At 40.3% G+C, this 24,993-nt stretch overlaps 1 protein-coding gene across 1 annotated transcript; it reads right to left on the reverse strand.

Moving 5' to 3' along the window:
* Positions 1–1,128: 1,128 nt before the first annotated feature.
* Positions 1,129–24,630, reverse strand: LOC109039177 (lipase 3). The gene is made up of 7 exons (XM_019054559.2): positions 24,115–24,630; positions 21,710–21,902; positions 20,976–21,090; positions 19,927–20,170; positions 18,766–18,924; positions 18,059–18,286; positions 1,129–1,825 (listed from the first exon to the last, which is right to left on the reverse strand). Exons 1-7 carry the CDS (start codon positions 24,277–24,279, stop codon positions 1,664–1,666), a joined length of 1,266 nt encoding a protein of 421 aa, XP_018910104.2. The 5' UTR covers positions 24,280–24,630; the 3' UTR covers positions 1,129–1,663.
* Positions 24,631–24,993: the final 363 nt, after the last annotated feature.

Raw genomic sequence — 24,993 nt, forward strand, 5'->3', positions numbered from 1 at the left:
GGTCTGATAAGAAAAAGCACAGTGCCTGTCAAGAAGAATAGCCTTATAGAAAAAATCTGTTTTCATATTGGCTCATTTACACGACGTTTTATGGTGGAATACTTTTCTTTCTCCGAACTCGTAGAATACATTTTTAAAATAAAACTACTTAGATTGATACCTACTTTTCCCCGATATACTGTGTTTTTCCTTGACATAAGAGTATGGTGCTTGCATGAAAAAATAAGTAGGAAATATCTAAAAAAAAAAAAATTAAGGTGATTCGATGGACGCCATATTTTGTGTCAGAACGGCATGTGATATATCGCATCGATTGGTTCCATTTTTTCAGCTACTCAGCATTTTTCTCCAATTTTGAGATCGCAATTCTGTTGTCAGGAGACTAAAGCACTCACTCACCAATTTTAACAAAGAAATTTAACGTAATAAAGGCGTTGATTTTTCAGAGAGAAACTATCGCATTCGAGTGCAGTTTCGATTTCAGTATCGAATGCGATGTTTTCTCTCTGAAAAAACCACGCCTTTATTACATTGAATTTCTTTGTTAAAATTGATAAGTGAGTGATTTAGTCTCCTGACAACAGAATTGCGATCTCAAAATTGGAGAAAAATGACGAGTAGCTGAAAAAATGGAACCAATTGATGCGATATATCGCATGCCGTTCTGACACAAAATATGGCGTCCATCGAATCACCTTAAAATGACTATGAATTAATAATCCTGTCTCATTTTTTAACCACTTAAATTATAGTGCACAGTGACTCCAGTTAGTGTTTAAGTGACGCGACTTCCACGCGGTAAAAAAAAAATGGATTGCTGAGTTGACAATTGAATTGTTAAAAATATGTCCGACATGATTCAGATGTACATTTACGATAGGTAGGTCCTTTTTTAGATATACATTTTACAACAGTGGACAGCTACTTTAACTACGGGGGCGGTTTAGCATTTTTTTTATTGTAAAATCTACATTGATACATGTCGGACACTTTTTTAATTACAAAATTGTTAAATCAGCAATATCATTTTTTACTGTGCAAGGTAGTGTCAAGTGTCAAAATGCAACTACCTATTCCTACCTAGTGGGCATCTGCATTGAAAGACAATTAACACAACTAGGGAAATTATATTCAACAGTGTATTTGAAAATTAAACCGGCAATAACAAGGAACACTCTTGCGACACACGGACATGATTTAAATTCAGCACAACCTCCCGATGTGGATGTGTTGCTTGTATAAAAGGAAATGAGATTCATTCCATGGAGTAAAATTATCCGTATGATCCAATCTCATTCAGGGTACTCTACCTTCTTGAAACATATTTTGCCAGAAAAAGTGAAGGAAGAAAACATACATTTTATACATGTATTTCTATATTTTGAGGCTCATTTGAATCGAATTTACCTATTCAATTCCAAAGCTGTACGTATTTCATGTAATTTTTCAATTTTAACAGTTATTTACGCAAAATCCCTCAGGATTAGGATAGAAATTTTCCTTAGAATATGAAGGGTAGCGTGCATCATCTTCTACCACTCTTTCGTTTAAATTCATCATTCATTAGAAAGTATTTTCTGGTGATTAATAATACTAAGGGTCTAATGATCAAACATTCCACGCAGTCGTTATTTTATTCCGTCGAAAGTACATCCGAATTATTTTACTCTGAATTAATAATGCGGAATGCATCAGAAATGACATCATCATACAGGAGAGCCTTTGCATCAGTTGCAACCAGAAAGTCAAGGTGATTAAACTTCTTGTGAGGCACCATTTTCTTCTTCACAACGTTAGGCAGTATCTTGCTCAGCCGTTCTATACTCTGAAACATGGAAAATAAAGTAAGTTCTCTTAAAGTAAGTTTTAGTAGAGGATGATTGGAGTAAAACTCCGCCTGTGCCGTCTCCTCGACGGTACTGCCGGTCCCAAGCCCGGGCTAAGGAGGAGGGTTCGGAGGTAAGGCTAGCAACCTGCCTCCGGTAAAAAGACCCGTTTTTGCTCATAAGAGAAATAAAAAGCCTCGGTATCAGAATAGAAAGGACTTTCGACCCAAAGATTTAAGGATAACGGACAAATGGACAAAAGCGGCTCAAAAATTGAGAATTGCGTCTTGGAATGTGACATCATTAACAAATAAGGAGCAAGAAGTTATTATTGAATTGGATGGAAAGAAGATCGACATCTGTGCGCTGAGTGAGACCAAGAGGAAAGGAGCTGGAAGTGTAATGAGGGGCAACTACCTGCTCATATATAAAGGCGTCGACAAGAGTGAAAGAGCACACGCCGGCGTTGGAATGTTGGTTCATAAGAACCTCATTGATAATATCATTGATATCGATTATATAAGCGAAAGGATCCTAAAAGTTATCATCTACTTAGGCCGAGAAAAATTAAATCTGATATCAATTTACGCGCCAGATACGAGTAGAGGGAAGCCAGAGCGAGATACGTTTTATGAGTCTTTACAAAAAGTCATCGACACAATACCAGCTCGGGAAAAGTTAGTCATGATGGGTGACTGGAATGCTCGTGTTGGGAATAATGTTGTACCTGGGATCAAAAATAGATTCAATGAGCCCACCTTGAATGACAGCGGTGAGGAACTCATTGAGTTTTGCGCCATAAATGAATTGAGGATTAATAACACGTTTTTTGATCACCCGTTACAACAGAAAATTACCTGGACCAATCGGAGAGGCCAAGCATCGATGATTGATTTCATCATCAGTAATCGGCATGTACATCCACAGCAGATCCTAGATGTTCGCACCTTGTCATCCGCAGATGCTGGTACTCAGCACGGCTTAGTGTTATGCGAACTAAGAATCGATTTCAGTCAGCGAAAACAGCAACCGGTGATTTTCGAAAAACTTTGTGCTGAAAAGATGTCCGACCCCAGCATCAGGAGCTTCTATCGCTCCAGGCTGCATGGAAAGTTGGAGAGTGTGCCAGATGAAGATTTGACAGCAAATGAGCTGTGGCGGCATGTAAAATCGAAGGTGCTGGAAGCAGCTGGTGAGGCAGTAGGATGGCGAAAAGTAAACAGAAATCGCACAGATACCCGGACACCCTGGTTTTGTGATGAAGTCAGAGATGCTGCAAGGTCTAAGAAGGAAGCATTTTTACAGTATAAATCTAATCCCACTCCAGAAGAATATGAAAAGTACAAAAGGGTCCGCAATTCGATGAACCAGAGAATTAGGAAAATTAAAGAAGGCTATTGGGAAAGTTACACCAAAGGAATGGAGCATGACTTTTATGGTGCGCAACGGAAAATGTGGAATGCTCTTCGAAATCAGCGGAAAGAAATCTGTGAATTTAGGCAGGCCCATCACATTCGGAAAGAAGAATGGCACACTTATTTTACTGAACTGTACAAAGATGCAGATGACGACATCCAAGAGAGGATTGATTACCAGAACGAAGATAATGTGACCGTGTCATTGGAGATGGTGACCAAAGCCATTCACAGATTAAAGCTCAGAAAATCCCCTGGACCAGATGGCATCGGAAATGAATTCGTTAAATATGGTGGAAAAGTCCTAGCTGTGTGGATGCATCGTCTGTTCCAAAAAATTTTGGAAGAAAAGAAAATGCCGGAAGACTGGAAGGATAGTTTCACAATTCCCATCTTCAAGAAAGGTGACAAATTTGTACCTGAAAATTATCGCGGTATTACGCTCCTAAACACGTGCTCCAAGCTATTTACATCCGTTCTCAAAGATATTTTGGAGCAGATTGTGCATATGGCCGAGGAACAGCAAGGGTTTAGGAAAAACAGAGGCACCAACGATGCCATATTCATGGTACGACAATTGGCAGAGAAATCCATCGAGTTCAACAAGCCTTTATTTTTATGTTTTGTGGATTTGGAGAAGGCATTCGACCGCGTACGGAGAACAGATGTCTTGAGGATACTTAACGAGCGGAATGTTCCCAGGTGTCTCATCGAGATAGTTGCCGACTTGAACTCGAACACCAAGACACGGATAGTCACCAGGGAGGGAACCTCTGATGTAGTCATTGTAAACAGAGGAGTAAGACAAGGGGACTCCCTCAGTTCTTTTCTATTCAATTTGTTAATGAATAAGCTAATCGATGCAGTTAGATTTAAGAGAGGCTATCGGCTAGGCAATTCGAATATCAATATAATCTGTTATGCAGACGATGCTGTTTTAGTAGCAAGCTCCGAGGATGATCTGCAAAGAATGCTCCATTCCTTCAACCTGGCTGCAGAGGTATTCAACATGAAAGTGTCGGCTAAAAAAACAAAAAGTATGGTCATCAGCAAAAATCCAATACGATGTAAGCTAGTCGTGGACGGTACCGTAGTTGAACAAGTAATGCAGTTTAAGTACTTGGGCGCTTTAATAACGAGTGTGAAGGATTTAGGGACCGAGGTGCGGAGTCAGACAATCAAGGCAACTAGAGTAGCCGGATGCCTAAATGAAATGGTTTGGAGGAATAAGTACATGGCTAAAGAGAGCAAAGTTCGAGTTTACAGGGTGTTCGAAAAGTCCCCTCCCCCCCCTCTAACTTTTGACCTAATCGAGGTAGAGATTTGAAACTTGGAGGGTGTTCCTAGATCAAAGGGAGCTACTTTTTGACCTCCCCAAAATTTTGGGGGGGCCCCATTTTGGGGGGGTTACGGACCCTAACTTTTAATTTTCAAATGGGAAGACCCCCTTTGTGATACCTCGTTCGAAAGAGCATAAAAAAAGAAAATTTTTCGCGCAAACCGGAAGTCATTATCTCAAACCGTTTCAAAATGGCGGCCGGTCAAAGTTCCAAATGGCCGAAAATTGGCACCTGTGCTATTTGCCCATGGATTTGCTTGAAACTCGGTATCTGGGGGTATTTTGGCACGAGAAAAACGAATTTGACGTTAGATTTTCAAAAAAACCCTAATTTTTCAAAGTGGCGACCGGTTTAGGCTCAAAGTGGCCGAAAATTTGACAAACTCGATTTTTTTGCCAATGGATTCACCTGAAATTCGGTATCTGGGGGTATTTTGACCCGAGAATAACGAATTCAACGTTAGATTTTTAAACAAACCCTAATTTTTCAAAATGGCCGCCGATTAAAGTTCAAAATGGTCAAAAATTGGCAACCTCGACTTTTTGCCGATAGATTCGCCTGAAACTCGGTGTTTGAGGGTATCTGGGTGAGAGACAAAGGAATTCGACGTTATTTCACCGAGTTTCAGGCGAATCTATCGGCAAAAAGTCGAGGTTGCCAATTTTTGACCATTTTGAACTTTAATCGGCGGCCATTTTGAAAAATTAGGGTTTGTTTAAAAATCTAACGTTGAATTCGTTATTCTCGGGTCAAAATACCCCCAGATACCGAATTTCAGGTGAATCCATTGGCAAAAAAATCGAGTTTGTCAAATTTTCGGCCACTTTGAGCCTAAACCGGTCGCCACTTTGAAAAATTAGGGTTTTTTTGAAAATCTAACGTCAAATTCGTTTTTCTCGTGCCAAAATACCCCCAGATACCGAGTTTCAAGCAAATCCATGGGCAAATAGCACAGGTGCCAATTTTCGGCCATTTGGAACTTTGACCGGCCGCCATTTTGAAACGGTTTGAGATAATGACTTCCGGTTTGCGCGAAAAATTTTCTTTTTTTATGCTCTTTCGAACGAGGTATCACAAAGGGGGTCTTCCCATTTGAAAATTAAAAGTTAGGGTCCGTAACCCCCCCAAAATGGGGCCCCCCCAAAATTTTGGGGAGGTCAAAAAGTAGCTCCCTTTGATCTAGGAACACCCTCCAAGTTTCAAATCTCTACCTCGATTAGGTCAAAAGTTAGAGGGGGGGGAGGGGACTTTTCGAACACCCTGTATAAAACGGTTGTAAGACCTGTGCTGACTTACGCTGCGGAGACCCGAGCGGACACGAAGCGCACTAAACAGCAGTTGCGGACCGTAGAAATGAAAGTCCTGAGGAAAATAGCAGGCTTTACGCTCCGAGATAGGCAGACCAACGAGTCAATTCGCGAAGAGTGCCAAATTCAAGATATTGCCAAATGGACCAAGATGCGCCGGAAAATGTGGTCGGAACATGTTGAGAGGATGGACGGGGAAAGGCTTGCCAAGATTTGTATGGTAGGACGACCTCATAGCCAAAGGCAACCCGGACGACCGCCCAAGAGATGGGCACAGAGCTGCCTTTCATCCCCGGAGAATTAAGTGATCTCTCTCATCGGCATCATATTACTGTTTTAGAGGCTAGACAAACAGGGTCACGGCCCTAGTCAGAAGGCAGAAGAAGAAGAAGATGATTGGAGTAAGTATAATGTTAAACTTTAAAGCCCGCTTCCCGCGCTGCCGGGTCAAGTGCGCCAAGAGGGCCCGCGGGTGAGGCGGTAAGTGCATGGAGTGTCAAAACGCCTTCACATCCGTGCGTATGCAATACGGACATCCGATGAGCTCGAATAGTTGCATGCAGGCGTTCTTATGAAATTCGTTTCATGTTCGTCGCATACAATGCTAACTGAAGGCTCTCTGCTCGTTCATCTTACATCTTAACTTAATTCTAGAGTTGCCTATTTAGACCGTGGGCCAGCAGGGGGTAACCCTCCCCCCCCCCCCCCGTGGGAATTTTGAAGATGGTGATTTTCTTGAAGCTCTCAATTAGTAGAATAAGATTTTCCTTGTTTACGCGAATTTTTATCGTGGTGGGGGGGAGTAGGCCCCCCCTTAACCCCCCAAAATTGCTCAGAATTCCGACTTTTCCGCGAATTTTCCCACTTTTACCCGAAAAGGCTTGATTTTAGGGCTAAACTCCAAATAACTATTCTGAAAGCTCGTAAAATTCTGGTCTAGTAAAGTCTTAAGTGACTTTGACCAGGACCCGCGGTCCCCCAAAATGGGGGGGCTTAAAATGTCAAAATATCTCAATTTTCCGCGAAAATGACCGTTTCGCCGCGATTTCTCGCCAATAACGCGAAGAAGGTTGGTATTATCGTAAAATCGTTTACCCCTATAATAACAGAGCATTAATTTTTCATTCTAAGGGCGGCCTAACCCCTCGTGGGGGGAGGGGGGCCCCCCAGCACTACCCACCCTATAAAAACCGTCAAGATTGGCCGCTTCCTTGAAGTAGCGTTATGCGCAAAAATGGGCGGCAAAATGAAAACAAGTAGCGTTTGTTCTGAGAGAACATCAATGTGGATTCTTGTGGGGGGTGACAGGGGGGAGGGAGGTACATCCTCCTCCCTCCCCCCCCCCCTCCTCCCAAAAAATAATCACGAAAAACGTTAATTAAACGCGAAAATTCCACTTTATAAGACGACTTCAGGGCTTGTCATTGACACGCTTACACTAACATAATTTAACGAGGGGGGGGAGGGGAGAGGGGGCCCTCCCCCCTCCTCTCCCACCCCCTCCCCCTCCCCCAAATAAATAATCACGAAAAAATGTAATTAAACGCGAAAATTCCATACTCTAAAAGGCGACTTTCAGGGCGTGTCATTGTCACGCTCACACTAATATAATTGTCATATCCTGTGTCATAACGTGGTGTGACGCATTGCGTTACGTCATGGGGAGCGCTCTCCCTCCTTACGTCGCACTGTATTCCGACCATCTGGCGCCGGCGATGAACTCCCGTAAGGAGTTAGTGATGTAGAAGCCTTGGAATAAAGCTCACTCCCTCGTTCTCGGATGTTCGTCATTTCCTCCCTCAATCCTCTCGTTCATGACACAACAGTTGGCGACGAGTAAATCGGAAGCGCGTGTTTCACAATAATTCTGTCCAGTTTGAAAAACTTTTTTTTTTTTCTTCTCTCTCTTCCCTGTGTATTCAGTAATTCAGGACTCCGCTCCGGCCGTAACACCGAACGAGGTATACGTCTCACAGACGCGTTAAGCTGTCTGACCTACGTGCAAAAGTGTCAATCATTACCTTACCATGGATATACAAGCACTCACCACCCTCCTCGACAAACTACAAACCCATCAAAACAAGGTATTAAAGGATATCTCTGACAGTGCCGCCGCGAAACAAGACGAGTTGGTACAACAAATAAAGGTCCTAACGACAACACTCTCACAAGGAACAGCTACAGCATCGACCCAATCGCCGCTAGCAAGTATCTCTAAAAATATCTTATTATCTCAATTTGATGAATTTGATAGAAAAAAAGAGCCGTTCAGGAATTATCGCCAAAGATTTGAAAATTACCTGGCTCTTAACTGTCTCCTTCTTCAGACGAATTACTCTGCAAAAATCTGCTCCTAAATTCAATCGGCTCACAAAACTACAGCCTACTAGTGCCACTTATAGCACCAGTAGACCCGAAAGATGCCCCGTACAAAGATATTTTGGATAAATTAGAAAAACAGTTATGCCCAATAATAAACCGCCATTGTTGCCAGACATAGATTTTTTAATACGTCCCAAACTGCAAACCAGTCAATTCAAGATTTTGTAGCATCTCTCAAAAACGCGGCTTTAGAATGTGTTTTCACATCAACTTGTGCATGCAAAGCGGATTTATCAACTTTTCAATTAGGTATCCAATTTGTCAGAGGCGTCGCAGATTCTCACATTCGGGAACGTTTGCTCGAAATGGACAAGTCCACTTCTTTTGCAAGTATGGTAGAAAAGGCACTGGCCCTAGAGGCATCAAAATCAAATTCTCAAGAATTAGCACCAACATACAAACCTCCTCAAGTCCCTGGTGACATCAACGCTTTAACCTATAACAAAAATAAGGGGAAATTCTCAAATACAAAGCCCCCATTTCAAAAAGGCAAAAAAGGTGGCATCCGCGACAAACTTCAAGACCCATCTCTCATCGAACAGCTAGGGCTTAAAGATAAATGTCTTGCATGCGGGTATCCTCACAAAAGTCAAAAGTGCAGATTGAAAAACTCCCTCATTTGTTCATTCTGTTCCATCAAAGGACACAGCTCCACGGTCTGCATTAAACGCCTGGGGAAACAGGTCCACTCACTACAAGACGAGAATACAAACTCAGATCTTGAAGACTTCGAATCGGCGCACGATTTCGAATTCAGCGCAGTAGAGGACATATTTTACTCCCAAAAGGATGATGCAGAAAAATTTCTCGTGACAGTCGAACTGGATAACACACCAGTCACTTTCGAAGTGGATTCTGGCGCCCCTAGGTCCCTTCTCCCCGAACGAATTTTCAAAAACCTCAACACCCCTAAAAAACTTAAGCCATCAGAAAAAAAATTCCGTTCTTACACGCAAAAAATTTTCACGCCCATCGGGGAATTGACAATACCAGTCAGATACAAAGATATCCGCTCCACAGAGACATTATACATTGTCCCGGACAAATACTCTCCCCTCCTGGGCCGTACATGGATACGACACCTCAAAATTAACTTAGCAGAAATTGACAAAAATTACGTCAAAACGATAAACGAATTTTCCCCTGTTCAATGCAAACCCTCGACCTGTAACAGGGATCAATTGATCGCGAACATCAAAAACGAATTCGCACCCGCATTTGAAAAATCCGTCGGGAAAATTACTAATGTTGAACTGCATCTTATCCCACGGGAAAACGCGAAACCCCGAGCTATGAAAGCAAGAAATGTTCCCGAAGCCTTACAAATTCAGGAAAATGAAGAATTGACGCGATTAGAAACAGAAGGAATTACAGAACCGGCTACAGTTTCCAATTGGGCCGGCCCACTGGTCATAATTCCGAAAAAAGACGGTACCGTCCGCCTTTGTGTCTACTACAAAGTTTCAATAGAAGCACATTATCCCTTGCCTCAAATCGATGATGTAATTGGCGGTCTCACTAAATCCTTCGTTTTCTGCCAACTTGACATCTGGAAAGCGTACCTACACGCCTCAGTCAGCCCAGAATCCGCACTTATCCAAACAATAGCCACTCATAAAGGAATTTTCCGTTTTAACCACCGTACTTTCGGCATTAAAACAGCCCCCTCGGAATTCCATAGAATCATAGATCAACTTTTGTCGGATCTTCCCGGTATCTCAACATATTTCGACAACATAATTGCACACGGTTTAGATATTCACCACTCTTACGAAAACCTCAAACAATGCTTACACCGGCTCATAAAAAATAATGTCCATGTAAACATTGCAAAATGCATATGGGTTGTCTGCAAAATAGCGTACCTTGGGCACATAGTCGGATACGGCAAAGTCGATAAAGACCCACCAAGAGTGAAAACAATACAGGCTGCACCAGCCCCCCAAAATCAAGACCAAGAAAAAATCTTCATGGGCATAGCAACTTTTTATGCGAAGTTCATTCCAAATTACAACAGTCGCACAAAACATATTCGCTCTCTCCTTAAAAAAGGAACAAAATTCTCCTGGACCCCAGAATGTAGAGAATTTCAAGGAATAAAGGACATTCTAACAAGCAAAATAGTACTAACGTCCTTCCAACCGGATAAAGAAATTTTCCTCACGACAGATACCTCACCATTTGGTGTAGGAGCCGTGCTGGCACACTTAATCGATAGTACAAAAAGACCAATTCAATTCGCTTCACGATCCCTAACAGGAGCTGAAGAAAGATATTCGCAATTGGATCGCAAAAGTCTAGCTATACATTTTGGCGTAAAAAAATTCTATTATTATTTATGCGGTCGGCTTTGTACACTCGTTACTGACAATAAACCACTCAGGCACATTTTCGCACCTGAAACAAGTATTCCCACGGTGACTTCAAATAGATTAACAAAATACGCAACATATCTTCAAAATTCCAATTTCAAAGTTCAACTTAAAAAATCAACGGAAACCCCTCATGCCGACTTCCTATCACGCATGCCGATTCCTGGTAAACCGTCTTATCTCGAACAGGATATCGAAGACGAATCAACATTTCTCATCAGGGAAATGATTCATCAGATAGAGTCAATAGAATTGAACTATGACTCAATCGCTCGAGAAACAGAAAATGACGCAACGCTATCAAACATACGTAATGTTCTGATAAATGACACTAACCTGGCTATTACACCCAAGTTCGAGAAATTCTCCCTACAAGGAAAAGTCGTATTATTTCAAAATAGACTGTATATCCCCGAATCAATGCGGCCCCTAGTTCTACAAACATTACATGACACTCATCTTGGAATCACCAAAATGAAACAAATGGCACGCAGATACGTATACTGGCCATCCATCAACGCCGACATAGAAAACATAGTACAGTCATGTATACAATGTTGTGAATCCAAAACCGGACCAAGCAAAGCACCCCACACGTATGGGAAACACCCACCGACAATTTTAAAAGAATTCACATTGACTATGCAGGACCAATTAATGAATCCCACTTCCTTGTGATTATAGACGCAAAATCAAAATGGGCGGAAGCAAAGGCCACACTTTCAGCGCAAACGTCCGACAGCACCATCGAAATCCTAAAAAACATCTTCCATACCCACGGCCAACCTAAGATCATTGTCTCCGATAACGCTTCGATTTTTACCAGTGACCTTTTTTCTAAATGGTGTCAAGCACATGGCATCAGACAACGCCTTATCGCCCCAGGCCACCCAGCAACAAACGGAATCGCAGAGAGAATGGTTCAGACAATAAAACAAAAACTCAAGGCAATGGGCAACATAAATATACCATTACAAGCAAAATTGGATAAAATCATGCTTCGGTATCGCGCAACACCCTTAGCAAACGGAAAATCACCAAGTGAACTTTACCTCAATAGAAACATCAGAATAGCTCTGGATAACTTAATTCCTCCTCCAACGGGACCACATAGTATCCAAGATCACAGCAACACACGTTCATTTAGTGTGGGAGACTCCGTTTATGTAAAGACATACCCAAATAACAAGGCCACATGGATACCGGGGAAAATTTTGGGAAAATTCGGCACACTTCACTACCAAGTACAACTCTCGACCACCGGTTACGCGCTGAAACGCCATATCGACCAGCTGCGGCGTTTCAACTCACCGCCTACAAAAACCAGGGAGCCGCCAATAACTACGGAAACGCCGAAACGACCGACCTACGGTCCGCCGTTGGAAATTATTCCATTCCTCCATACTGAAAATAACCTGAACTTACCAACTCAGATACAAAACCAATTGGCCGTTCCAGAACCACCCACGGATCCACTACCAGGTCGAGCACCCAACCCCCCAAGTACCATGCCGCTCATCCAAACGACCGATAGTCAAACCCAACAGATACAGGGACTAAGCATTTTAAATTGCATATTTCCCGCCCTTCTTGAAGACGTAGTTGGATGCATTTCCAAACTACAAACAGCTCGCTTTCTTTTCAAACTAATACAATCTTATCGTCACACACAAGAAGCTATAATTCATCCACACGCGCGCCCGGCCGCACGTGCCGGCGCCTTGCTGATAATTCTTTTCTCCCTCACCCCCATCAACATCGGCTTCCTTCTGACGCCGTTACAGTCTCTCTTATTTGTACTTCATAAAAGAGGGTTATTCATATAGGCAAAAAATGTACCCAGCCCGGAATGTACGAAACTTTGTGAGCTGATAGTACTAGTTGAGAGAGGCTTATCCCTAGCTCCGTTTTTGCAGGAACCCCAGGGAAACAGCGTTGCCATTTTTTAAAGTCGTAACCTTCAAACACCCATAACTTTCGCAGAAATGCAGTCACAGAGCTCGTATTTATACCAAAAGATGCAAAAAATTACGTTCTATCGACCAATGCCAAAGAAATTTTAATTTGACTCCATTGTTGCCACGTTTTGGCAATTTTTTTAATTTTCGTAATTATTTAAAATCACGTTACCGCCTAAAAAAGTGTTTGCGGTTGATGGGGATTGAATAAAAATCTGTCGGAATTATTGTTCGTTTGATTCCGCATCCATCGATATATTATACTTTTCTGAGAGACTTAGGGAACACGAGTTATAGCGATTTGAAAATTCGGCAACACGCCCTATACCCCGATATTGACGCTCGTTTAGGTACGTTTCGCAACTCCGTGTTAAAGCAAAACGCCTAGAACAAACAAAATTCGAAAAGTCAGTTCATGTTTTGCGCTTTTTTGAAACTTTCACATGATTTTTAGGAATTCAAGTAGCGGCGGTGTTGCCGGTTTTCAATGAAAACCACCGCTGCCATCACAATTTAAAGTAGTACTCATTTAATCTTATCCCAGCTACATTTGCTAACCTAAACTGACCATTTGCGACACGGTGTTGACAACATTGCCTAATTTCCGTCGGAATTCGCGTAGAGGCGGGGTTGCCAGTTTTCATGGAAACCGCCACCGCGATCACAAAAAAAAATGTATTACTTATTTAATCACGTTCAGCCTTATTCTGTAGTTGGAATTGTTTATTTATCGGATCGATGGTTTCTTCTATCCCTCTGCAACGGCAGTGGTGACCGGCAGTAACGAGATATCGAAATTTAAAGCTACCGAATCACTCAAGCGGTCCGATGAGTAGTTTTGGCGAGGGGCCTAGATCCATTGCTCTTGATCTCTATACAGTATCGATATCTCGGTACTGTCAGGCACCACTGCCGTTGCAGAGAGATAGATGAAACCATCGATCCGATAAATAAACAATTCCAACTACAGAATAAGGCTGAACGTGATTAAATAAGTAATACATTTTTTTTTGTGATCGCGGTGGCGGTTTCCATGAAAACTGGCAACCCCGCCTCTACGCGAATTCCGACGGAAATTAGGCAATGTTGTCAACACCATGTCGCAAATGGTCAGTTTAGGTTAGCAAATGTAGCTGGGATAAGATTAAATGAGTACTACTTTAAATTGTGATGGCAGCGGTGGTTTTCATTGAAAACCGGCAACACCGCCGCTACTTGGATTCCTAAAAATCATGTGAAAGTTTCAAAAAAGCGCAAAACATGAACTGACTTTTCGAATTTTGTTTGTTCTAGGCGTCTTGCTTTAACACGGAGTTGCGAAACGTACCTAAACGAGCGTCAATATCGGGGTATAGGGCGTGTTGCCGAATTTTCAAATCGCTATAACTCGTGTTCCCTAAGTCTCTCAGAAAAGTATAATATATCGATGGATGCGGAATCAAACGAACAATAATTCCGACAGATTTTTATTCAATCCCCACCAACCGCAAACACTTTTTTAGGCGGTAACGTGATTTTAAATAATTACGAAAATTAAAAAAATTGCCAAAACGTGGCAACAATGGAGTCAAATTAAAATTTCTTTGGCATTGGTCGATAGAACGTAATTTTTTGCATCTTTTGGTATAAATACGAGCTCTGTGACTGCATTTCTGCGAAAGTTATGGGTGTTTGAAGGTTACGACTTTAAAAAATGGCAACGCTGTTTCCCTGGGGTTCCTGCAAAAACGGAGCTAGGGATAAGCCTCTCTCAACTAGTACTATCAGCTCACAAAGTTTCGTACATTCCGGGCTGGGTACATTTTTCGCCTATATGAATAACCCTCTTTCTTTTAATCTTCCCTGTCTCAATTATTAGCGGCTCTGGTGCTTGCACTAGAGCTGCTATTCCGGACGGTCCCAGCTGGGGAGTATCAATGCAGCATGTTACATTGTAGAGACCGCGCGTTGGTTGATGGGAATCGGCGCCATTTTCGGCTATGTTCCTTGTCATGACTTTATTTTATTGCATACTGTTTTATTGTTAGTCAATGCTATGTTGTGTATTGTATTTTTGGAATCATGGTGATACAGTCAACAATTCAAAACTTGTTTGTGCTTTTATCTCGTGATGGAAAAAATGTACTTTACGTTCAAAATTTGAAAATTTGAATTTTAAAGTTTTCGCGGTTAAGGAAGCTTTAACTACTGGGTTGGAGCTTCCTAGTCATATTACTTGATATCAGCTGATAGCAAACAAAGGTTACCAGGGAAACCGTAAACGTCTAACAACTATCGTGGCCATTGGGGCGATTATTGAAATGATATCGACTGTATGTCGCCGCTTACGACAGGACATAGCCCTATCTTAACTGTGTAATATATCGCAATTCGATATTGTTTTGATTTTTAAAAGGAGCAATTCATTCATACAGTTCCGATTACTTTTGGCGAACGGGCCCTTAACCTACGGCACTCGGCTCATGGGAATTTTTTAACTTGTCCTGGACGGACTCGTCTGTAGCGCCTCGTTCTTCGTTGTGTGTGTGATTTCGTGAAGAAGTTTCTATGGCAATTTGCTTTTATTTGTGAGCTGTTTTTTCACGGGATTTTTGAATGTTCTGTACGAATAAATTGATCGACGAATTGATTGATTGGGTGGCTGATGAAATTGATCTTCGAATACCTTTTGATGAGCTAGGGAAATGGAACCATCTGCATCTCATGGACAATAAATAGTTGCCGTAATTAAGGTCATCCCGTGATTAAGGTGCCGTGATTTAAGTCATAAATTCTTCATCTAATTCTTGATTCATCTCCAAAATGTCTGCTAAAGCTTTCATGCGCTTCTCCTTGTATGCATGAATGAGCAAATTGGGTATCGAACAAGCGGACACTTTTTGAAAATTTAGATGATTCTGGACAATATCGTACAGAAGTCCACGAGCTGCAGATAGAACCATTACCTCTAGCTCATCAAAAGTTATTCGAAGATCATTCAACAACCTCTTTGACAAGTTGCAAAAACTTTTCGTTAACAATAGTGTCACACGGTACTAGGAATATTTACTATTTAACGAACCTTATATTTCCCTGACTCAGTCCTAAATTATAGAAGTATGCGTTACTTTTCCAGCAATCCAAAAAAACAATTATACAAAAAACCAATACCTACACTTTCAGATATAAAAATGCAAATTTTTTGCAGCCTCGCTAAACGACTTATCAACCAGAGATTTTTTAGGAAGCGGACCTCCAAAGAGCTTTCAAAATTAAAAGTATACAACAAGTGATAATGCCATGTATTCGCCATATCAAAGCCCAATACACATTTATACACCGGCTACGTAAATCTGCTAAGTTACAAAACATGAATCGACAGTTGTCGGATTGTACATCAATGACAAAATGTGTCTAGGCCCTCATTCTTGACTACAACTACTGCCCCCAGAGCCGCTCTCCGACGCCAATGCGTTGGAGCTTCCTGCTTGTTTTTCATTGTATTCTTAGGGATTCCTTCAGGATCTCCACGCAATACTATGGAATTTTCGCGTTTAATTACATTTTTTCGTGATTATTTATTTGGGGGAGGGGGAGGGGGTGGGAGAGGAGGGGGGAGGGCCCCCTCTCCCCTCCCCCCCCTCGTTAAATTATGTTAGTGTAAGCGTGTCAATGACAAGCCCTGAAGTCGTCTTATAAAGTGGAATTTTCGCGTTTAATTAACGTTTTTCGTGATTATTTTTTGGGAGGAGGGGGAGGGGGAGGGAGGAGGATGTACCTCCCTCCCCCCTGTCACCCCCCACAAGAATCCACATTGATGTTCTCTCAGAACAAACGCTACTTGTTTTCATTTTGCCGCCCATTTTTGCGCATAACGCTACTTCAAGGAAGCGGCCAATCTTGACGGTTTTTATAGGGTGGGTAGTGCTGGGGGGCCCCCCTCCCCCCACGAGGGGTTAGGCCGCCCTTAGAATGAAAAATTAATGCTCTGTTATTATAGGGGTAAACGATTTTACGATAATACCAACCTTCTTCGCGTTATTGGCGAGAAATCGCGGCGAAACGGTCATTTTCGCGGAAAATTGAGATATTTTGACATTTTAAGCCCCCCCATTTTGGGGGACCGCGGGTCCTGGTCAAAGTCACTTAAGACTTTTCTAGACCAGAATTTTACGAGCTTTCAGAATATTTATGTGGAGTTTAGCCCTAAAATCAAGCCTTTTCGGGTAAAAGTGGGAAAATTCGCGGAAAAGTCGGAATTCTGAGCAATTTTGGGGGGTTAAGGGGGGGCCTACTCCCCCCCACCACGATAAAATTCGCGTAAACAAGGAAAATCTTATTCTACTAATTGAGAGCTTCAAGAAAATCACCATCTTCAAAATTCCCACGGGGGGGGGGGGGGAGGGTTACCCCCTGCTGGCCCACGGTCTAATTGTGCCGATGAATTAAAGTGCCACTAGTTTTTAATATCAACATTCTCAATTCTTAGAAAAATGTATTGATAGTTTAGAGGGATTCTTTCATTTAGGTATTTGCGCGTTCAAACAATCTTTCCGAACATATTCATCAAACACTTTTGCTCATTTCTCTTTTGAACAGAGCCTGTTTGCTATCACGTGAATAAAAAAATGTTAAATTCCAACCAGATTTTTAACATTGATAAAGTTTATATTCGCCCTATTTCTCCGGTTTCAAGCGAAATCATTCGTGCACACGACTCCTTACTTCCACCACCTAAAAGCGGAAATTTGTAGTTGATTTTTTGGGGTTTGCGCTTTTGGACATATGCTCTTTTGAAATTTTACCTAGAGGACACCTCACTATGGAAAATCTGTGGGACTTCCTCTACTCCAAAGATGGGTTTGGGGGATTTTCGAGGCTCCAAGGAGGGTTTCAGGGAGCCTCCATGGACAAATGTTGAAAAAGTCGTTTGAAGAGTCGTCTCATGCAAGATCGTTTTTGAGCTGATCTGACTTAAAATGTATCGAACTACAATTGTACACATGAGAGATACATCGTTCACTTATTTGGCAAAATTCCTCACATTTCTTGAGAGGAGCCATGTGAATTTGGGGAAAGAAAAGAAGAGACAAAAGTCACGTCAGTCTGGATGCATCAATCATCAGTTGGCCCGATAGTTAGCATGTAAATATCTGTTGAATGGTACACTTTTTGGATGTGACATTTGTCTCTTCTTTCCTTACCCAGTTCGAGCCTCCCTGTTTCTATCCATGATTACATGGAGATAGTTCCTCACTTTTTTTTTTTTGAAAATTCGGATGTGTCCGGTTGGTTGGCTATCATCTTAGGGACTAAAATTGTGATTAGGTGTTCAGGAGGATTCCAAATTACGAGTAGCTAGTGCTTCGAAAGATGATATTCCCGTAAAACGAGATCTCGTCATCACAGCCTCTGGTAAACGGTTAAAACTAATACTAAAGTCTGAAGTAAATTGTCGGCGTTCCCTTAATTAGCTTACCTCAAAGTCAACGAAATAATCATTTGCACCATAGTAAATACAGCTCGGCACAGTGACTTTGGTTAGATTATACTGAGGAGGCTCTATTGTACCGTAATACTTTTTGTTTCGTGTTCGTCCGAAATCAAATTTGCGGAATTCTCTGCTCTCATATAACTGGACCATGTGCTCCATTGCCTTCAACGATGTTCCAGCACCGAAAGCGCTGGCAATCTGCTTGAATTTTAGCTGAAAAATTATAAAATTAACAATGATGTAATCCAGGTTTGAAAACGCCAAAATACAGTCTTGAAATTTAATTTTCGAAAAGGCTAGGTTTGAGCAATGGCAATGAATCACGTCGAGTAAAATTGCTTCTTTTTTTTGTTTTGCCGGAGACATATACTTAATAATTAAATATAAAAAGGTAATACTTAATAAAATATGGGCGCGCACATTTTCCTCATATTGCGTGACTTTTTGGAAAAATGCCCTTAAAACAATTTAAAGTTTGATTTAAACTTTTGAAGTGAATGTTCTCTGAGGGTGAAAATGAAATCTGAATTATTCTCAAGTTTAAAGAACGATAAGAACATGGGGGATTCATCAGATTTGACTGCACATTTATACATAGACTTAGCCCTTTTAAAACGGTCAGCAATATTATAATGAACATTTCTTTAGTTTTTACCTCACGATTTGCTTGACGTCAAACAAACGAACCTTACCATATCAAGTTGATCGATATCATCGCCGAAAAAATCCATGAATAAGAGAAACATTATTTTGAAACTTGGAGCATCGATACGTGTCAACCTCTGCACAGCCTTCAAATGAATCGGAGTTCTCTTGAATACTTCAAACCTCTCGTGCTGTTTATGTCCTCTCTGTAAAATCATATTCAATATATCACTGAGTGAGAGCAAAAATATACGACGAACATTTAAGCCTTTGAAAAAGATTTTGAAGCAAAAATATGGGACTTTTTTCTGGTGCTGATTTGTCTTTTGACCCTATCCCTCCCCTCTTCTTCAATCTGAATCTGAGAATTTGAAGAAATTGGTTCAATAACAATGGACAAGGAGTTAAAATGTTATTAATGAATATGTTCATAAAACTTATGGTCTTTAGTTTCATATAAGGTGAAAAATCATAGCTGATAACAATCAGCTGTTCGAATCAGTGTTAACCAGTCCATTGATTGACGCCCAATCTACTCTCAATCTCAAGCTCCTGAAGTTACGAGCTATCCACAAATAATATGTCCTAAGCTGAAATATCTTCTCAAGACTGAAGTTGAGAATGAAAAATTATTCATAATTATTTCACCCGATCATTAAGAATACCGTCCCGCACAGGGTGATGCGCCTGGATATTTTGAAATCTCAAACCGTCGTCAGTTTGCAACGGGGGTGAGTGAATGGATAATAATTGTAATCTTCCGTCGCATTTCTACGGCGCAATGATACAACTATTTGAACTCTCCGGAATGCGTGAGGTATCACACCGCATTTGAAGGCGTTTTCAAAACAGTCAAGTTCCGATACCCGGATTATCGTTTTGCAAAGTTCCTTATATTATGTTTTATTCCGTAACACTTGTTTATTTTTAATCATCGTATAAAAAACATCCATTTGCTAAATACAATTCTAGCTGGAGCGCACTTCAGCTATGCTAAGCATTCACGACTGCAAAAATATCAAAAGAAAACCGAAAAGGCCAGCGTGCATGAAGGCTATTTCAATTATTTTTAATCTTTCCTCAGCATTTTTTTCACATTAAGATAAGCATGTACCTTCATCCCTGAGTTAACTTCAGGAGCTCATTGCAAAACCACCTCATACTTGAGAACATGGTCATTAAAAATGGAATGAAAATGAAATACTCACGATTGCATGTTTTGCAAAATTGAGTAAATTATTCCGTATTTTTTTTTCTCGAGGCCCGTACACAAATGGTGCCAACATGATGGCACTGGTGATGTAATTGTTGTAATAAGGGCGTGTTGAGCACATCAGGTAGAAAGCTCCGCCTCCAATTGAGTAGCCGACGTAAGTAATTTGTTGCTTCTTCGTTTCGTGCCTTATGTATTCAATCATTGCGGGCAGATCGTAGTAGCCCCATTCGTGAGGCCTAGAAAATCAATAGTATGCGATTTACAATCACGATCTCAGGCAATGGAAGGAAATACAAAAGAGTTGATTTTTAAGAGACACATTGCCAACACTGTCAACACTGCCAGGTGATTACTCATCACAATCTGACGTATTTATGCTTAAATGGACCATGTGAAAATTATTTTTTTTTTCACGCCGGGAAGAAAATTACGGAGGTTTTCAAGAATTTACGTTTTGTAGTTTTCTAATTATAAATAATGAAATATGACAAGAAGTCTGCAACGTCGCAAATCGAGATACGTGGTTTGGTAGTTTCACCGTCGATATAGTTCCTTTTGATTGTATTCATTTTCACGTAGATCCTTTTAATTTTCTTTTCCATGTACGTATTCGCTGACTATTATATACATACGGTTTAAATTATATATATTGGAGCTTTTTAGGTCTTTTTTTCGGAATGGGAGGAAGTGTAATTCAATGTCAAATGAAAATTCCTGGATTTTAATAAGGTGAAAGAAGAAAATACATGTATCGATTGCTCACTTAAATACGAAATAGATTTTGAAGAGCTTTTTCTGAGAGAAACTGAAAATGAGGCAATTATCTATTAGTGAAAGATTGCAATAAAGAATAATCTTAAAATCTTTAGGTTTTCCGCTTTTCATTTAAATTCATAGAGTTTCAATTGTGATAAGTACATAAACCGTTCTTGAAGTATTTTACACAAAACATCAACTTTCAGGTGTTTTTTTTTTTTCGTTTGTTCTTGTTGGTTTTCCTCTATCGGCCAAAAATCAAAAATGAACACATGAAAAATTCACCCAAAGTCCCAGAACAGGTCATCATTTGGAGAAAGTGTTTCATGCCTTCTTGAGTAACAGTTCCCACGAAAATCGCCCAACCAAACATCGAAGTCTGCATCTGCCATTAGGTAAGCTGCGGACATAAGCATTAAAAAATCAGATTTAAACGGACCTGAATAGTACGCTGAATATTGTTAATCGGGAGACAAATAAGGGTTTATTGTTCCACTCGACATAACCACAACAACTGGCAGTATTCAATTTGAATATTCAAATAGACAAAGGTATCCATGTCCCGAAAATATCTCACATACATAGATATTATGACCACCCTATCCCCCAGTTTTGAGACTCTCTTCCCGAGAAAGGCCTAAAATTTTGACCCCTCAAAAAGATAGTTGCCCCCAGGATAGGAGCATCCCCAAAGTCTCATTTTTCTATCTATAACCGCTTAAAAATAAAAAGGAGTGGTGGAGGACTATTTGGACTACATTTTGCAATTTGGAACTATATATAAATTCTAGTCTGGTTTAAAAACAACGTATGTGCCATTAGTTTCCCCATGCACATAAGTGTTTTTCCAGAAGAGCCAGAATTTATAAGTCCAAATTGAAAAATGCAGTCCATTTGACATGTCCTGAGCCTTTACACGTGCTGGAACTCCCCAAAATAATCATACATCCACGCGACTGAAGCTACAAAGGAAGATCCAAAATTATCTTCTATTGAATTTTATGAGCCCAGATACATACGCAAATCGTGGTCCCTTCCTTGTATGAGCCAGTTGTCTGAAGCAATCAAGAATCCGTGCATTATGAGCACGGGGGGGCTGGAGCTGTTTTTAGCGGCAGGATTGACGATTCGATGAAGCCCAAGTATGTATCCATCCTCTGTTTGGGCAGCATGCTCCTCAACAAAAAATCCTTCTTCTCGTATCAGCTGACTCTAAACAATGAGATGACCAGTATAATTTATTTCCCTCCTCAGTAGGTTTAAGTATGTTTTTCAGAGGCAATTAGCAATCATCGGTATTTTTCGAGCAACCAGTGAAAAAATATGAAATTATAAAAATCGAACTCAAGGGGCAGTATGAGGGTACTGATTATTTTGCCGTTTCTCTGAATAGACACTCTTCCTTCCATAAAAGCATAATAGTAGCAGGCACACTTAGTAGAGCTCGTAGAAGAACTTGTGGACCTAGTTGAGTTCGGATCGGATAGGCAACTAAACTAACACCACGACAAAGCGTGAAGTATCGCAAAAAATAAAGGCGCTCCAAACTGAGATCATGCTTTTAAATGTCATTGTTATCAATTTTTTTCTAGGCAGATGCGCATTATTGCGATTTATCGAAACGACAAGTAGGCCCTTGCAAGTGCCCCGAGATTTCTAATTACCTGGGACATTATTCCACTTGAATTGAGTTCCCACAAGAAGGAGGGATTCGACCAACTTTAAGGCATTTTTCAATGAAGCACTCATAACATTAAAACGATACTAAGATTGGATAAAAAATCCAGCAAATCCAAGCAACTTTCATCTAATAAGTTGAAAGTTTAAATGGTATTTACTTTCTGGGAGTTTCTGACTGTGTTAATTAAGTGAGTCTATTGTAAAGACTGTTTGGAATTTGGGTCTAACTACTTCATTTTCCGGATATCATGATGTGCGCATTGTACGGCCAAAGTCCATTCCACTCGGTGCTCATTCTATAGAAACTCGGTTTGTGACGTCTCAGAGTTTTCGCCCAATTTTATTTTTTGAAAACGTGATTGATGATTAATAGGTAAATGCGCAAAATTCCGCGTGGTTTTGTTATGCTGTGCCAGGAATATTTCTCTGATATTTCTCTTACAATAAAATCTATAGAAATACTTTTCCGGGAAAAATAATGTAGGGACAGAAATTCTGAAATAACGCATTCGAAATACACATGACTTTCTAGCTTTATTATCGAATAACTGTTAGGTATCCAGCTCGGAAGTTGGTCGATTAATTTCTCTTTGTTTGTACTTTTAAAAAAAAAAATTAAGAGGAAATTGGGGGGAATTGCTTAATGATTTAAGCCCACTTTTATTTTTTGGTGACATATGAAATTTAAATATCTGCTAATTTAAGGCAAGTAAAGTTGATGCGGCAAAGAGGCGTTAATAACTTGAGTTTATCTTGCTCAAGTTGACCGTTTCGACTCATCTTCCGATCTTTTATCTTCCGCAAGTACAGTGAAGATTATCGCGCGTTCAATTAGAGCTGATGAGTGTGATGACCTCCTTATCAAGGTGGCAAAAATAGCAAATCTGTATAAGTACTTACTGCACTTTTAACACAGCGTGTGTTCTGTTTTGATACAAATTCGTCTAATGTTTAATAACAATTCCTTGGCGTGGAAATTCATTATCTCTAAAAAATAAAAGTATGCCCCATCATTTTCTTAATTCAATTGCACTGAAGTGCAGAGGTGTTTTTACTATTTTGTTAATGTTTGACACGCGAATCAGAGATGTTCTCGGCAGTTAAGTATGTGTGAAACACATTTAAGCAAGGGAAGGAGGAGTGGTCCTAGGTCGCTATAGATGTTTGCATTAGTCATTTTTTGAAAACTATCTCTTTACGATTGGGTTTTGAACAAGCAAATCCTACAAAATCTGACACGCGCTCATTCATTGTTTGTACTTTTCTATAATACCAGGAGGTACGCCTTCTGAGCGCTTTGCGGTCCTAACGCAAGAGGCGCTTCGTAACTCAGTCCCAAATATGCTTAAATTCAAAACCATCCATTATTTTGTCTGAATTTTACTTTAAATATTTGGAACACTGAACAGATCGTCAATTACTGAATCGCATTTAGCAAAAAGGAACCAGCGTGATTCCAGTGTTTTCAAAATTGTGCAAATGCTTCTTTTCCTTTAAAAATGCTAACTATATGTAAAGAAATAAAATGTACACAATTATTTCCCTTTAAAATCAACAATATTTGATGGGATGCAAACACTATTTGCTATTTTGGGAGATCTTTTAGATAGTTAGGCAGAAGCAACATTTTAACAACACTATAATTCTGCAGGTTTATTTTTGCTAAATGCGATCCAACTAGTATGATTACTCATTGTACCTATTTAAAACATTTTAAATAGCTTGAAATTTTCGATTTACTTACTGTTGATAGGAGGTACGGTTCAAAGTTCGGTTCTGGTGTTGATTTCACGATTTTCCAGACGGTGCCTGTCTCTGGATTTTTGAAACCCTTTGCTCCAACATGTCGGACAAATAAACATACAACTAAAAACTTCAGAACTATGATTAACTGAGATTGCCATTCCATGTCTTCAAATGTCACGTAAAAAGAATTTACTTAGCATATTTTTTTATTTATCACGATGGGCAATTTTTAAAACAACACTAAACTCCGATACTTGTTCAGTTGGAACTATTTTTTGGAGGGGGGGGGGGGGCTCTCACAACAGCCCAAGATATAAAAAATCAGGATCAATATGAGGAAGAAATTGCGATCCTTGACCTTCTTACAGGAACGAGCCGTCAGAGGAATATTGAAACACTGAAGGAACATCAAAACTTCTAAAGACAAACATAGAGTTGGAAAAGAGGATGAAAAACGAATACTCCGCAGTCTCTCTCAAAAATTCTGCTCTGACTTGGCTCCAAGACGAGAGAAAAAGTCCACCAAATGAAAATAATAACAATAGACTTTCAAGAAGACGGGCTAGACTATGGTCGTTTCTTGTTTTGCCTATGATCCGAGCATTAACCGCTGACTCTTTTCACGGCTCAGTTTACGGAAACATTTCCAGCATCATTACTGGTGGCGCTATATTTTTAAGATTTCAGGCTAAAACCCTATCGTGGATCGATCATGTAATTTCAAAACGATATAAACTCTGCCAGTACGGAGACAGGTTTAATTTTGGAAAGAAGACAATCTAATGATTTTATGGTAGACTGAACGCACATAAAAAAAATTAAAATAGAAAATTTCATAATTTTAAGTTAACAAAATTTTACGATCAATTAATTTTTT

Source organism: Bemisia tabaci, chromosome 5 (genome assembly GCF_918797505.1).
Source record: "Bemisia tabaci chromosome 5, PGI_BMITA_v3".
NCBI lineage: Eukaryota > Metazoa > Arthropoda > Insecta > Hemiptera > Aleyrodidae > Bemisia > Bemisia tabaci.